At 38.7% G+C, this 14,120-nt stretch overlaps 1 protein-coding gene across 5 annotated transcripts; it reads left to right on the top strand.

Annotated features, from left to right (window-relative positions):
- The first annotated feature begins 1,464 nt into the window (after positions 1 to 1,464).
- tctn1 (tectonic family member 1) lies at positions 1,465 to 14,096 on the top strand. 5 transcript variants are annotated; one of them, XM_030062188.1, is made up of 14 exons: positions 1,465 to 1,778; positions 3,652 to 3,769; positions 4,278 to 4,411; positions 5,130 to 5,281; positions 5,951 to 6,053; positions 7,102 to 7,214; positions 8,798 to 8,818; positions 9,179 to 9,313; positions 9,658 to 9,783; positions 9,941 to 10,029; positions 10,170 to 10,307; positions 10,416 to 10,569; positions 12,972 to 13,103; positions 13,734 to 14,094. In XM_030062188.1, exons 1-14 carry the CDS (start codon positions 1,475 to 1,477, stop codon positions 13,878 to 13,880), a joined length of 1,866 nt encoding a protein of 621 aa, XP_029918048.1. In that variant the 5' UTR covers positions 1,465 to 1,474; the 3' UTR covers positions 13,881 to 14,094. The 5 variants fall into 5 exon arrangements, with proteins under 5 accessions (XP_029918048.1, XP_029918047.1, XP_029918045.1 ...); XM_030062187.1 differs by having other exon boundaries at positions 9,938 to 10,029; XM_030062185.1 differs by having other exon boundaries at positions 9,938 to 10,029; positions 10,170 to 10,569; positions 13,734 to 14,096.
- The last annotated feature ends 24 nt before the right edge of the window (positions 14,097 to 14,120 follow it).

Here is a 14,120-nt window from a genome sequence, read left to right as displayed (position 1 = left end):
GCTCCTGCAGGCAGCGTTAAGTCCATTGAGAATGAATCCAAAAGCCTTGGATTTTTCCCTCGTGAAACAAGGATTGTGACACGGCTACTAGAAACAAAAATAAAGCCTGAGGAAAAACAAGGAAGTCTGCAGCATGGTGTAATACAATAGAACAGGGGCTTTCCAACCTCCTCATGTTGACTCTCATTAAGATCTGGGCCCCAACTGAAGTGATTTTGCCCTCGGGGCTGTGATATGGAAAACCTCATGTTACCTCATGAAATTTTCATGTTTTAGCTTAATTTGGGTATTTACATGCTCATCTGTGAGTTGAGAAAGCTCTGCAACCCTTGGTGTTATGAAACCTTTACAAAACTAATTATATAATCTAAAAAATGTACAGTCGCCAAACTAACAACAAGACTGTCTTCCTTAGTTTCTGAAAAGTTGTTTTTGTTGATATGTTTTGTTGTAGTGATGTCAGGGGATTGAAACCTGAAACTTGAAACCGCTGACACCTGGGCAAATTCCCTTGATGCCATTTAAATTAAAATTATATTAAGCTATTCCTTCATTTACTCAGGACCGCCTGGAAGACCCTGAAGGATCCCTGGGGACCCCCGAGCCCCACTTAGAATACCAGTGTAATAGAATACAAGAGGCTGAGAGCTATTAGTAGGAAGGTTGTTAAATAAAGGAAAAAGAAAAAAAACTGTCAGAGAAAATCCTGTGAGACACAATGGTGTGATACACCTGCTCATATGACAAAAACAATTAAAAACAGCTGCACACTCACTCAAACTCCATCATTTTAATGAATCACTGTTTTAAACAACAGGCCTTTTTCAAGTACATTCAGTTAAGTACACAGCCCTAGTGAAATAGTTAGATACATACACCACCTGGTGGAAATCAGCAGTTAGTGAAATCATCACCCGAAACAGCAGTATATATAGGCAGGAAATCTAGCCTGGTTCAATAAATAAAGCTATGCTTGTTTGTAGTAAAAATAAATAAATAAATAAATAAAATAAAATTTTAAAAAATAGACAAGGCCAGCTACATGTAATATACCAATTATATTCCAGTCTAGGTCCTAAAGAGGACCGTCTCTGAGCAGGGACATTAAAAGACAGATAACAGGGCCTATATATAAGTTTAAGAAGGATGTATTTGTAATTTTACATACAGGCTACAGAACAGAACACAACATAGAGACTGCATGCAGGCTTGAGAAAGGGGCAAAGGCCTCTACCATATGGTCTAAAGGGGGCCATCACTAAACAGGGAATTTGAAAAAGGCAGGTAACATATGGTTTACACATTAAGGAAACTATCATAACAGCCAATTCCAAGAAAACAATCCACATCTATGACCTATACAGCCAGAGTGATACGTTACTGTTTGACTCTGACCGCTAGAGGGCACTAATGTGCCTTAAAGCATCTTAACTGCCGTAGTCTGTACAAGAACAAGAAGGACGCCATAGTAACGATGTTAACAAAGATGGCGACCTCTATTACTGTAGTCTGTTCACTTTTAAATCTGCTATGTTTGCTGCTTCTGAGTGTTGCCGCCACAACGGACGAAAATTCGACGAAGTACGACTCAAATTCCAGTGTGTTAGTTGAGCAGAATGTCACATATTTCGCATACACGGACAGTTTTACAACCCTACCGCCTGACTCGACGACCGCTGTGACACACGGCTACAGCAGTACGGAGGATCCGGGGCCGCCGTCCCTGTCTGCCGACCCGCTGCCTCTGTCCGGCCGGCTGCCCTCTCCTGTCACAGACGGTACCGTTCATATGCTTCACACTACTGAGATGACTAGTAACCAACTTATGAATGCGTTAAATGAAATTGTACATACACGTACGCATGTATGTATGTACGTATATATTTATGTATGTATGTGTATATGTATGTGTTTCATATTTCAATATCGGGAATAGCAAACTCTAACTACATAACGCTGTTACGTAGTTTTAAGCCTTTACCATTGTGGGCCTGTCTTAGACCCATTTTAGAGAGGGGGCAGGGGCTCGCCAGGGGGAAATAAGATCTGCAGTCGAAGTCAAGTACAAGTAGTAAACATCATCTGAAAGCTGGGAAGCTGAAGATTAATTTGAAATGCAGTTCAGCAAGTTACTTTAGTCATAATTTTGTAATAAATAGTGCATTTCGGTTAGGCACCCATTTATTTTTTTTATTCACTTAGAGTAAATAAAGGTTTGAATATTAAGATAGGAGCATATGATAGCAATTCCCATGCTCAATTATGTGTCATAAATTGCTGTAGCTATTTGTAGATTTATAGTATTTGTTACACAGATTTGGTGCCAAATGTAACCATTTTGACCACTTAAGAATTCCTAAAAAATTGTCAAAAGTCCCTTCAAAATACCACATTAGAACACCATGACCTCAAGGAACACCACAGAAAAAAATCATGTTTTGATTTGGTGTCAAAAGCTTTTCACATTTAGAGATGTCTGTAAGAATGACATTTTTTTTGGCCTTTGGATGGCAATCATTCTGTTCTTGAAATTCCTCAGAAACTCACCCTTATTATAAATACACCCAGAAACCTAGACATCCTGTGCATGAACTCACTCTCTAGTTTGTGACTGTAAAGTCTCATGAAGCTGTGATTATCTTAGAGGTCACTATAGGTCATTTTATACAGTGATGTCAAGTTTGAAAAAATGCTCTGCCTGCAGTGAAATGGCTGCTATGGGGGCCAACATCATCACACAGGAATCAAATGTGGCTCATTGAATCCACAAGAGTCTCAGCTTTCCAGTCAAAGCCAACTGATGCAGCTCCAAGACTGTTTAGGCCCCACTGTGCACAAATACACTGCATGATGTGTGGCTCAAACTGCATGGGATTAGCATAAGATGGGCATGTCTGCAAAGGGGACACCCATAGGTGCACATATAACCCATTTTCTTTCAGATATCTGGAGTTTGGAGGTCAAGGGACCTCAATAGCCTTGATAGATTTTCCCTTGCCAAAATTTGAAAATTTCTGCTCAAATGATCTGCAAAACGATTGCTGGACAAATCAGACCTCCTTCTATCAGCATTTTTTCACATATTGTGTTGTTTCACATATTGTGTTATTTCACATTTTGTGTTGTTTCACATATCGTGAAACAATGAAACGGGTTTCACATATCGTGAAACAACAGCCTAACTTAAGGCATATACATTTGCATGGTAAAATATTGTGAAGAGGGTTTCCAGTATTATGCTGTCACTTGTAAGAAGTGGAGCTGCTTCACCTTCCGTGTCAAGAGCAAGGAAAGGGAAGTAGACATTTACATTATAACCTAAATATGCAGATAAATCAAGAATATATACAAAAACATTGGCCATATAACTGATTGAAACCAGCTTTTAGAATTGTTCTAAATGTTCTATTTGTGAAAACTCAGAAATGGGCTGATTTCACTGTTTGCACACCACATAAAGCCATTGTCTAATATTTTGCCTCATCAAAGCTAGACTACAACAGAGGACTATTTTCAACCAAGTGTCACATTTATAATAGTTCTCATGCAACCATATCAGCTGCAATTAAACCTTAATGTGTCGCTTTCATCAGTGAATCTTAACTGTGCGGTGTGAGTGCCCCTCTGACGGTGTGTTGATGTGTATGTCAGTGGGCAGGTTGTGTCCCTGTGATGAGCAGAGGGACCTATGTGACGTCAACTGCTGCTGTGACAGAGACTGTGGTGAGGAGGTGGCTTTGTTCACCGGCTGCTCAATCCACACTGTCAGGCAAGTGAAAAATTGTTCCAGTTATCATTTGAGACACAAGTATTGGTATCATATGTTGTTTGAACCCTGGTAATTATGACATGATGACACTTGTCTCATGACTCTTGTTCACTAAGCATATCCTCCAGTTTAGTGTGGATAAAATATTGATTCTTGGGGGCAATTATTGTCATACATAAGTTTTGAGGATCATAGATATGATGTCCTTCTGTGTGCTGCTGTTTCTAGAGGTAATTCATCCTATATTGATCATAGGCACATTTACAGAGGTTTGCAGATTATACATGAACACATTTTTAGTCTGATGCAAGAACATGCAGAATGTTTACTGTTGGATATGTCATTGTCAGTTGTATAGAACAGCAGTCTGTTGCATAAATTACACATGCACTTGATTGAAAATCTGGTGTATTCAGAATTACTGGATTACCAGAATTACTGTCTATCATTCTTTGTTGACAGAAGAAGGATTATCCCTTACTTAAACTATTTGCATTTGTGTTGGCAGTGGTAACAAGCAGCTGTGCAGCCAGGATGCAGCACACTACACTTTAGGCAGCACAGTGGACGGCCTCTCAGAGCTCCACTCCTCGGTCCAGAAAGAGATAAACAATGGCATCTTCTGCATTCAGTCACACAACTGTAAGTCGATTAAAGAGCACATTTGGATTTTTACTCACAGCAGAGATTGTACATTTTGTCCTAAAGAAGATACTAGCTATGAAAGCCTACAAAACCCAGTGTTGACAGTATTGGGAAGCTTGAAGCTCAGGGCCTGGATATCCTGCTTCACAACCACTCAGTATGTATATTATGATCCATGTGGAAAAACACTCATTATACACATTGTCTGAAATATGTGTGAAGTATCACTCTCTGCGGTGATTATGTACATTGCCTGGGAAATCTGCATATTTCCGATGAAACGGTTAATGTGGGTGTAAAATGCTTATTTTGTGTGTTTTTTCACACAGCGGGCCAAGAGGTGGCTATATGCTGACAGCCTAAAGCTTATGTTTTATATAAGATGATTTTGGTGAAGAAATCAATGACACCTAGCAATGGGCATTTACGACATGCCTATGTGCTGACAACCCAACATGTATTTAACATATGTAATGTTTCTGTAGCCTGACATAATCACATAAGATAAACAGGATATTTCAGTTATGATACAAACTCAACTTATTCACATTGTTAAACCCCACAGTTATCCTGTATGAGCCATTGTAAACAGGCTGATGTGATATTTACAATATAAAATATTCCAAGAGAACCTCTGATGATTTCAGACAGTAACACAGTACGTGAGGTGTAACAGAATATCACTGTACATAAACTCCCTTCCTTTTTCCCTCAGATGTTGAAGGTTTGTCTTTTGCCCCGCCTGTTCTTCCAACCGACAGCAACTTTGATTCTCTCTTAAACCAATTTGCCAACTTTATTTTTGGTTCTGAGAAGATCAGTGGTAAATTATCCAGTGTGGAGCACCAGGCATCATCTGGATACCAGGTAAGTCTCTGTTCTGCATTGGGAAGTTTCTTATTGGTTACCTGCAAGAAAGCTGTCATTGGTATTCTAATCCTCTCACACATCTCAGCAAGATAAACATATAAAGATTACTTTCAGTTTCTTTTAGATTACACCAAACTACACCAAAAGATGATATTAACATTAAGAAGGCATATATAGAAGACTTTCTCGCCATCCATGCATCAAGCAATAGCTGGTTTTCTCACTGTTATCCACTAATACCTCTTGTCAAACTAAACAGCTCTGCTTCTTGAACTGGTTCTGTTCAGGATTCTTGGAACCAAGGTGTTAACTAGCAAACTGGGCCATGTCTGCACCAGTGTGGGTTGCTGGCCACTGACTCCAGCATTGTTGTTACTGAAATCAGTCCCAGTCTGCTGGTTTGCTGCTCTATGCTCTACCTCAGGTCTACTCTTGTTTGGTTCCAGCTGGGAACTTTTTGGGTTCCGAACAGTTTAGTTCTGCTCAAAATCATGAGAACGGTTGAAATTTAGGTTTGCAAACTGGCACAGAAGCAGTTCCTTGTCGGTAGAAAAGACCCAATATGAACTGTTGTTTTCACAATGAAATTATTTTTAATCTGATGTCTCATTCTAATGAATTTAATGTGTTCACTAATTGTTTTTTTTCTGATTATTTCCGGATTAGTATGGGGATGTAATGACAACAGCAGGAGAGAATGGAGAGAGAGGGATGTTCTGGTTGCCAGCTCCCGGTGTCACCACCGACTGTCTGGACCTGAGTCCTGCAGGTAGCTACCATAGCTTGACTTAACCGCAATTCTACACTGGTTTGAAATTGTTACAGAAATGATATAAAGGATTACTTCATCCATAATGCATGATATTTGTATCAAGTACTCACCGTGTGCTGCCTTGAATCCTTGATGAAGAAAGTTTTACTTGCAAGCCTTCATGGTAAACTTGTATTTCAAAAAACACTAGCCATCTCTGATCCAGTGGAAAAAAAAAAACAACCCATGCTTTTACAACAGCAAAATGATATCAAAGTTCTGTTTAAAAAGCTCACACTTATCCAGTCATATGCTCATTACTTCCCAGGCACACGTATTTTTGCTAAAACATTGTACATGCAGTAGATTACTTCCAGAAACCCCCTCACGTGCAGCCATGTAGTGTGTGTCAAAATTACAGGACAGCTAGAACGTGGATTTTTTTTAAAGATGCCCGTTCTGTGAGTCTATAAGGTTCTGTCTAACTATCTACGCTAAGGTAACACAGTTTCAGTGGGAAACAGGATGGATGATTTTATCATGGAATGTAATTATGAAGTCTGCTTTCAAGGACATTAAGACTAGATTTGGAATGGAATTGTATATTTTAAACAGCCCAAGAAGACACAATTTTGTTAAACTGCAGCTACTCTTTATTTTTGAGTTGAACCTGGATGGTTATAAAAGGCAGGAGCTCCAGCTTTAGGAGAAAAGCTTTTTTCACAGCCTCTAAAATTTATATTGAATAGTATTTTGCTGCTGTAAAATCATGAATTATGGCCCCAGTTTGTTTCTATTGGCTCAGGTATAGCCAATGTTTTTGGAATGAGATTAATTTGAGGATCATTTTATCCTGGGCATGAGCAAGATATACAGTGGGCTGAAGACAGCACACATTAAGTACTTGATAAAAAAAAATTGTGCATTAATCAAAAGTGTTTTTCTACTGCTTTTTAAAAATGGCACAGGCAGGATTTGATACAAACAGATTAAATCCCAACACTATGATTATTTTTGTTACCATGTGCTGATTTGTTCCTGTTGTTTGCCCCGGTTGTCTCATCAGCTTTCTTACAGGAGCAGAGTAATAGTTGTTCACGGCGTCTCGTCCTTGACCAGGACTGTGGCACTCTGCTGGCCCTCAACATGATCACCTACACCAACATCCGGCTGCTCGCTGTGAGTTCCTGCTTTACTTTGCCCCATGGGGCTCCTCCAACACTTTTTGGCCATTTAAGTAAAAATCCACCTTGAATATTCGTGCATCTCGCTTGCAAAGTGCTGTAAAAATAAATTATTATAACTACTTATTATTTAATGTCATCAATTTGTTCAGTGCGTTCCATGAATTTTATCATGAAGTATGAAATAAGTAACTTACTTCTTTGATGCACCCATTGCCACACCAAGACATTTTGGGGCCCTAGGCAAAAATCATTTGGGGCCCGTGTGTTTTACCCTCTTTAGATCAATGTGGGTAGGTTAGATCAACCTTAAAGATTTTATTTTACCCACTGAACAAAATTCACTAAAGTTCTTCTTGTTTATGGGGCATCTTTTTGGTGATGTCCTTGTAAATTTTCTTTTTTTTTTTTTTTTATTGTGTTGTAATTTTATGGTGATTTTTATTTTTACAATTTCTGGAGTAATTTCATGGCATTTTTTCTTGTATTATAATTATAAATATATCATTATCATTAACAAAATATTTTTATAGACAGTTTCCCATAACTTTTTTCTAATTTCTTGCAAATTTTCAGGTAATTTCACGCACGAATGAGCATGAATGAATGAGCTCATGTTTCAAAGGGTTAAATGCTTATGAAAGGCATTTGAAATGCTTGTGAGCAGTTAAGACAAGAAATGTGATGTCGATCCAGCATCACTGTCCTGATATTTTAAATAAATCATTTAATAATTATGAACATAGCTGCGATGTCATTTTTAAAAAAAAATTTCAGATCCTCTGTTTCTTTGTTTTTTGGTAATTTGCTCATTGCCTTGTCCCCATGTTTTTCAAAGAAATCAAGTGAATTTGGTTTACTCTACTTCTTTTATGATAGACATATCCCTGTATGATTGCTGAACATTGGTGAAAAATCATTCAGTCACAACCCTATAAAGAAGCTGTTGCTTTTTGAGACATTTAGTGTTGATGTTTTAGGCTGATATCACACCTTTTCATGCAACTTGGCAGTATACAGGTGAGATTCATTGGAGTTGCACTGTGTGTCACTCCATTAAACTCAAAAGTTAGGCTACATGAAACCTAGCTGCATCAAGTAGAAACTATTTCAGCTTTTAGCAGCCATGTTCATGCAACAAACAATCAAGCACAGCTCAAAATAGTTCAAAATGATAGGTTTGTGAACAGGAACGCAATTCCTTGCACTTTCTTGTTGGTCAAAAAGGCATATTACAAACTCTGTTATCTCACTGGAGTTACTGTTTGTCTAATGTCTCTTTCTAATTAAGGTGGCGTCTTAATTTGGTAACTGTTTGACTTTGTGTTTTAGGGTGGATTTGTGTTTTTTTTTTTTTTTTTTTTTGTACTTATGATATCCAAACAAAACATGGATATAGCCACATTAATCATGAAGGATGAGTGACAGAGATTTTTTATTGCATTATGACAAGTACCTGAAAGGTTTAAAATATTGAGAATTTTATCCCACAAAATTAAATGAAGAATAACTTTTACAATGCCAATATTATGTTTTTTAAGCTCTGTGTTAATTTTTTTTGTCTTTTCTGCTTTACAGTCAAAGAAAAAAGATGCAGCAGTAAGTACATCAACATTTGTGTATCTGTTAACCTCTTACCATTGCTTTGCATAATAAAATCAGCAGCAAAACATGATTATCATAGAGATGGAGACATGGGAATCAGTGGATGAATGGTATTTAACCACCCGCATTAAATGAATGCAATATAATGCAAAAAAAGTATAGCCATATAGTCTTTGCTTTAAGGGTTATGTTTCATTACACATCATTTTTGGCATTATTCCCCTACCATGTAAAATTGACCCAATTTTATCACTCAGCTCTTGACTACTTAGTTGCAAAGATGGAAAACAAAAGCTAGCACAAGTAAAGCTGAGTGAATTCTAACTAAGATGGCTGTCCCTGTTGTTTCTGGAGGTTGTTGCTGTGGAGGTGGCATCAGTCATCCAGCAGTCTTTGGATGGGACTCAGACTGAGGTGCAGCTTGATGTTGGTGAAAACTTGAGGGCAGTTCTCCTGAATCCAGACCTTTGTGCTAATGTGGTGCTGGAGGTGAGTCTGTAACTTGTGTGACTCATATCAGTAATTGAAGAACTCAATCAATGTTCTTGCTAATTTCCCTGTCCAAAATATACTGTATCTACTGTTTCTCCCAGAATCTGAGTCATGTAGGGGAAGAAAGGCCTCTAAATCTACATTTGGACTCTTCCACTCTCCACTGAAAGCCATACCAGTTAAATTCTTTCAGATGTGTGATCAGTTCAGTTGTCCATTCCATACTTTATGTGCTTAAAGAATAACTAAACTCAAATCTCTGTGACACCTAACCTCAAATGGTGAAAAGAAGGGTGCTTAAGTCCAAATATGCTGTAAAGTGTGCTGCTTTGTCCCCTCAGGTTGGCTTTGTTGTGAAGTATAACCCAGCTGGTGAGATCATGAATGTGATGGCATCTTTGGTCCTTGGATTTGTTCATGCAGACACATTACCCTTGGAGCAGAAGTTTCACATTAAATATGTCCAGGTAGTACACTGCAATAAACATGTTTTATGCAAAATTGAAAAGAATACCATTACACACAGTTGCACTAGTTGCACTGCTTCACTGGACTGAAGAAGTATAATAGAAATATAATAGAAAATAAAGCCAATAACCTATCCCTGCATTTGTTAATAAGCAGGAAATTGCTGAAGAAGTGGCCGTCCATCACAGTGGCAATCCAGGTTATGTGGTAGGACTCCCTCTTGTGTCTGGAAAAAGAACAGCAGAATATCCTTTACTTGCTTGGGGTTCAGATTTTCCCTAAATATGAATAAGGTTGTGTTGAGTAGTGCTTGTAATAGTTGAGGATTTAGTGCTACAAAATATTTGTATAAGGCCAAAAATTTGTCCTTAACCATTGTCTTCACTGGTATTATTAGAAGCACTGATCCCAGAGAAACACTGACTTTTCTCCGAAGTGCCAAAGACCAGGATTGTCTCCACGGACCCCATCAGCGCTCTCCCATCCTGTTCGGTGTGGACGTGTTGTCCGGCTGCACGTTAAGGCCAGATGTCCTTCACTCAGCAAAACAGATTTCTGCTTACCTGTACAATTACTTTACAGCCAGTGAAATGTGTCATAATGACTTGCAGAGTCTCTTGTCTCACTGCAGACTGGAAGATGCTGCCAACTGTTCCCTGGTGTCCCAAGTGCTTCTGGGTGTTCTGAGAGGTCAAAATTATCCCCAATATGTAGCCAACTTTGGATCATCCCCACCGAACAATCCAATGGACTGGGTTCCCATCAGTAACAACTCCAAACTTGAGGTGAGCACATTTGAAAATAAGCTTTGTATGCCACTGGGAGCAGAAGAAGCAAGGAGGTTCTGACAGCATTAAGGTGACATACTCTTTATAAAGGTGAAATAAAATGATAGGGCTGTTCAACCAATTGATTGGCAGATGGCTTGGCTGATTTAGTTAATTTAGAGTAAGGTGCACTGAGTGCACACCTGGTAGCCTAAATGAATTATACATAAACATGAACGGTAAGTGGACTGCATTTCTATAGCACTTTTCTAGTCTATTGACCACTCAAAGCGTTTTCCAATGTTTGCCTCACATTCACTCATTCACACACACATTCACACACTGATGGCTGACACTGCCATGCAAGGCGCCAGCTGTCCATCAGGAGCGGTGAGGGGTTCAGTATCTTGCTCAAGGACACTTCGACACACTCTGGCATCGGTGAAAGTTTCTCATTTGCAGTCCTTTTAGAATCCAGCAAACTCAACAAACCCTTCCTATGGCTTGAAAGGGAGAGACATGCAAAAATACCTCAGGTCAGCATGTCCCTCCTGCCCCCTGAAAATGACACACACTGCCTATGAAAGTAACACCAGCAACTGTCCAACCAATGTGGATTTGGGTTGGACAAGAGCATAGCGACCAACCAACCAGAGGAATACAGCTCTAATGATAAAGGTCTTTTGTTAAAAATCAGCTATCAACAGTCAGTGTCAATAACCTTTAATTTGATGATGCCTCTCCCTCAATATGAATATGTGAATATTTTATGATTATTTTTATATCAAATATCTGACCATATGAGTATTTTTTCCTGTGTGGTATTTTAGAACTTTCCTCAGCAGACTGTGAATCTGGCATGGAAATATGCTTCACTCAAGGGATGGTAAACCCTAAGAAAAACTGGAATTTTCTTGTTTAGTATTATTCTTGAGCACTATTTCATCAACCACCAAGATCTTAGAGTTCCTCAAAATCACTAACTGTAATAAAATGCAGTTTTAGAGGCTGCATTTTCTGGAGTAAAACATTCCACCAGGGCTAGATGGGCTTTAGCTCCCCTTGTAGGGTCACGATTGTCTTGACCCTTGTCAGACCGATCAGAACCAGAACAAACTTACACTTTGGGGGCTTGTAGTAGGAGAGTTGATATGAGAAAGTCCATGTCTGATACCATCACTATCTTAGATGGAATCCTGGCTACCCCTTACCTCTCCTGATATAATTAAAGGCAGAATGACTAGTATTTGTCCGTTGTGATGCGTAAATACAACGTTCAAAGTTGGCCCCTCCTCTCCATCAAAGCTAACCACTGGCAGCACATTTGGGTGTCTTTCTGTCACCATCTTAGGAAAAAAATTGAGCCACTGGCACCCATCTTTACAACAGAAAACAGGCAAACTGTCCTTCATCCCCATCCTGCCCTTAAGTGCTCACCAGCAGGTGAAAACTGACCTCATATTCACTCTTGTTGTGGAACAAGCTTTTTCCAGTTTTTCCAGGCATTTGGCTGGTACTGCACAGTTATTGGCTGGGGGCTACACACCCACTGCCTGAAGGCTGATGCCCAGAAATGTCCCAAACACAGCAAAACAAAAAATCCAGGCAGAGGGCGGGGTTTCTGTAGATACACACACCGACACACACTTCTTGTGGGTTGTAAATGACCCACACTTTGCCTTGAACAGTAGATTGGGAAAACAATCTGTGAGTAGCTATGCTAACAAAGTACAGTTATGTTTGCTAAGGCTAGCGGAGGATAGCAGGTGCAGTTGAAGAGAGAATTAAATGGGGGTGCGAGGAATTAAAACTGATGTCATGTTCTGATTGGATCATTCGAATCTTATGTGTCAAATTAAGTTTTTATGCCTCCCTCCGCTCAGTTGACTCAGGAGAAATCAACAAAAGCCTCTCTCTGCAGGGAAAGGACTTCAGATTCTCACAGTTAGATGATGTTTTCTACACCCAGTGATGACAATAAGAACATTTTAATGAAAAAATGCACGTTTTAATTCACCATTCCCTTAAGGAACTGCTTGACCTACCTAAAATACTTGAATTAGTCTGGGTTTCACAGTCCAGTTCTAGTGTCTCGTGATAGCTTTTTCATTATTCTGTTGTTTAAATTCAGTGGGAAACACTTAATACTTTTTTTTTGTCTGAACAGTGGTGAAAATTGAAATAAGAAATTTCAAGAATGAATTTCATCACCAAGCATCTTTAGTTGTTGTCTAATACAGAGGTATCAGCCTTCTGATTTTGGATGAAGCTTTTCTTTATCATGCCTTTAGATAACTGGTCATCGAAACGTTTTCTATCAATATTGTTTGAAAATTCATTGAAGCAATGTTTACACAGATAGAAATCCATATGTAGTGCCAATAAGATTGAACAGAATGTTTCCTGTTTGGCTTGTCCAGGAAGCCCAGACTTGCAGCATCCCATTGTCACTTCATTTGGAAATTGAATGGACCAAATACGGATCCTTGCTGAATCCCCAAGCTCAAATTGTGAGCATTAAAGAAGTTCTCCAAACCAACACCAGCGACTTGGTAAGAAGCCAATTCTGACAATTTCAGGATAGCAGAATGTCAGTACAACTACTAACTGTAAATGATGCTACAGAAACATATTGCATACACCTGGCAAAAAATCTATGACTTTTCTAAATTCCAGATTACCTCAAAATTCTGATAATTTCTTAATGGGAAAAAAAACTGCTGTTTAATTCAGAGAAAATTCTCTTGAATTCAGAAAAACATTTTTTTCTTATTTCTCTGAATTCCAAGATGAGACAAGCATTTTTTCCCCTATGAAAACATTTCTCAGAATTCTGATAATTATCTCATGCATTCAGAAAGATTTTTTCCATTAAATTTTTTTCTCTGATTTCCGAAGTCATTATTTCAGAAACTTTTTTCATGACAACTTTCCTGAGAATTCTGAGATAATTATATTTTAATTCAGAAAAATAGGGCAGAATTTTTCTCCATAAAAAATTTCCTCAGAATTCAGAGATAATTGTCTAATTAATTCAGAGAGTTTTTTTTTTTTTTTTTTTTTTTTGAATGATGTATGGTGCAGTCCCAAGGTTCTAACCCTGAAGTCAAGCAGTGTTCGATGCAGGAAGGAATCTAAGCATACAAATCCTGTCTGAATGCCTGTGGATTATTTTTTTGCAGGCCTTGCTGACTGGCGGCAGCAGTCTTCTGACAGTCAGCAGTTCTGTGACCTTCACACCGGTTTCTGCTGCTGCTCTTCCTGGCTTCAGAGCCTTGCCTACTCTCGATGCCAAACTGCCCTTTGAATTCTTCTTCCCTTTTGTGTGACTAACCAACTGTAAGGACGCTTGGTGCAACAGTCTCCAGCATTGTGCTCCCCAGTGCTGTAATCATCGGATTAAGAATTGCCATTGCAGCCTGGCAAATGGCAAATCCTGATCATTGTTATCTTTCAGTATGTTCTCCATTCGCATTACTGTACATAGTGTTAATAATGTATATATTTGTAATAAAATAAAATATTTGAATAAAAAAGAAATCAGTTTATTTAACCTGACTGTTTGCAGA

Source organism: Myripristis murdjan, chromosome 10, assembly GCF_902150065.1.
Source record: "Myripristis murdjan chromosome 10, fMyrMur1.1, whole genome shotgun sequence".
Classification (NCBI taxonomy): domain Eukaryota; kingdom Metazoa; phylum Chordata; class Actinopteri; order Holocentriformes; family Holocentridae; genus Myripristis; species Myripristis murdjan.
The sequence above is the reverse complement of the archived record's forward strand: the minus strand, read 5'-3'. Positions and strand labels throughout refer to the sequence as shown.

Coding starts and splice junctions, on each gene's coding strand:
- tctn1 (XM_030062185.1), top strand. CDS start 1,475: ATGTTAACAAAGATGGCGACCTCTATTACTGTAGTCTGTTCACTTTTA. Junction 5,282..5,950: donor AGGCATCATCTGGATACCAG/GTAAGTCTCTGT, acceptor TTTCCGGATTAG/TATGGGGATGTAATGACAAC. Junction 13,104..13,733: donor AAACCAACACCAGCGACTTG/GTAAGAAGCCAA, acceptor ATTTTTTTGCAG/GCCTTGCTGACTGGCGGCAG.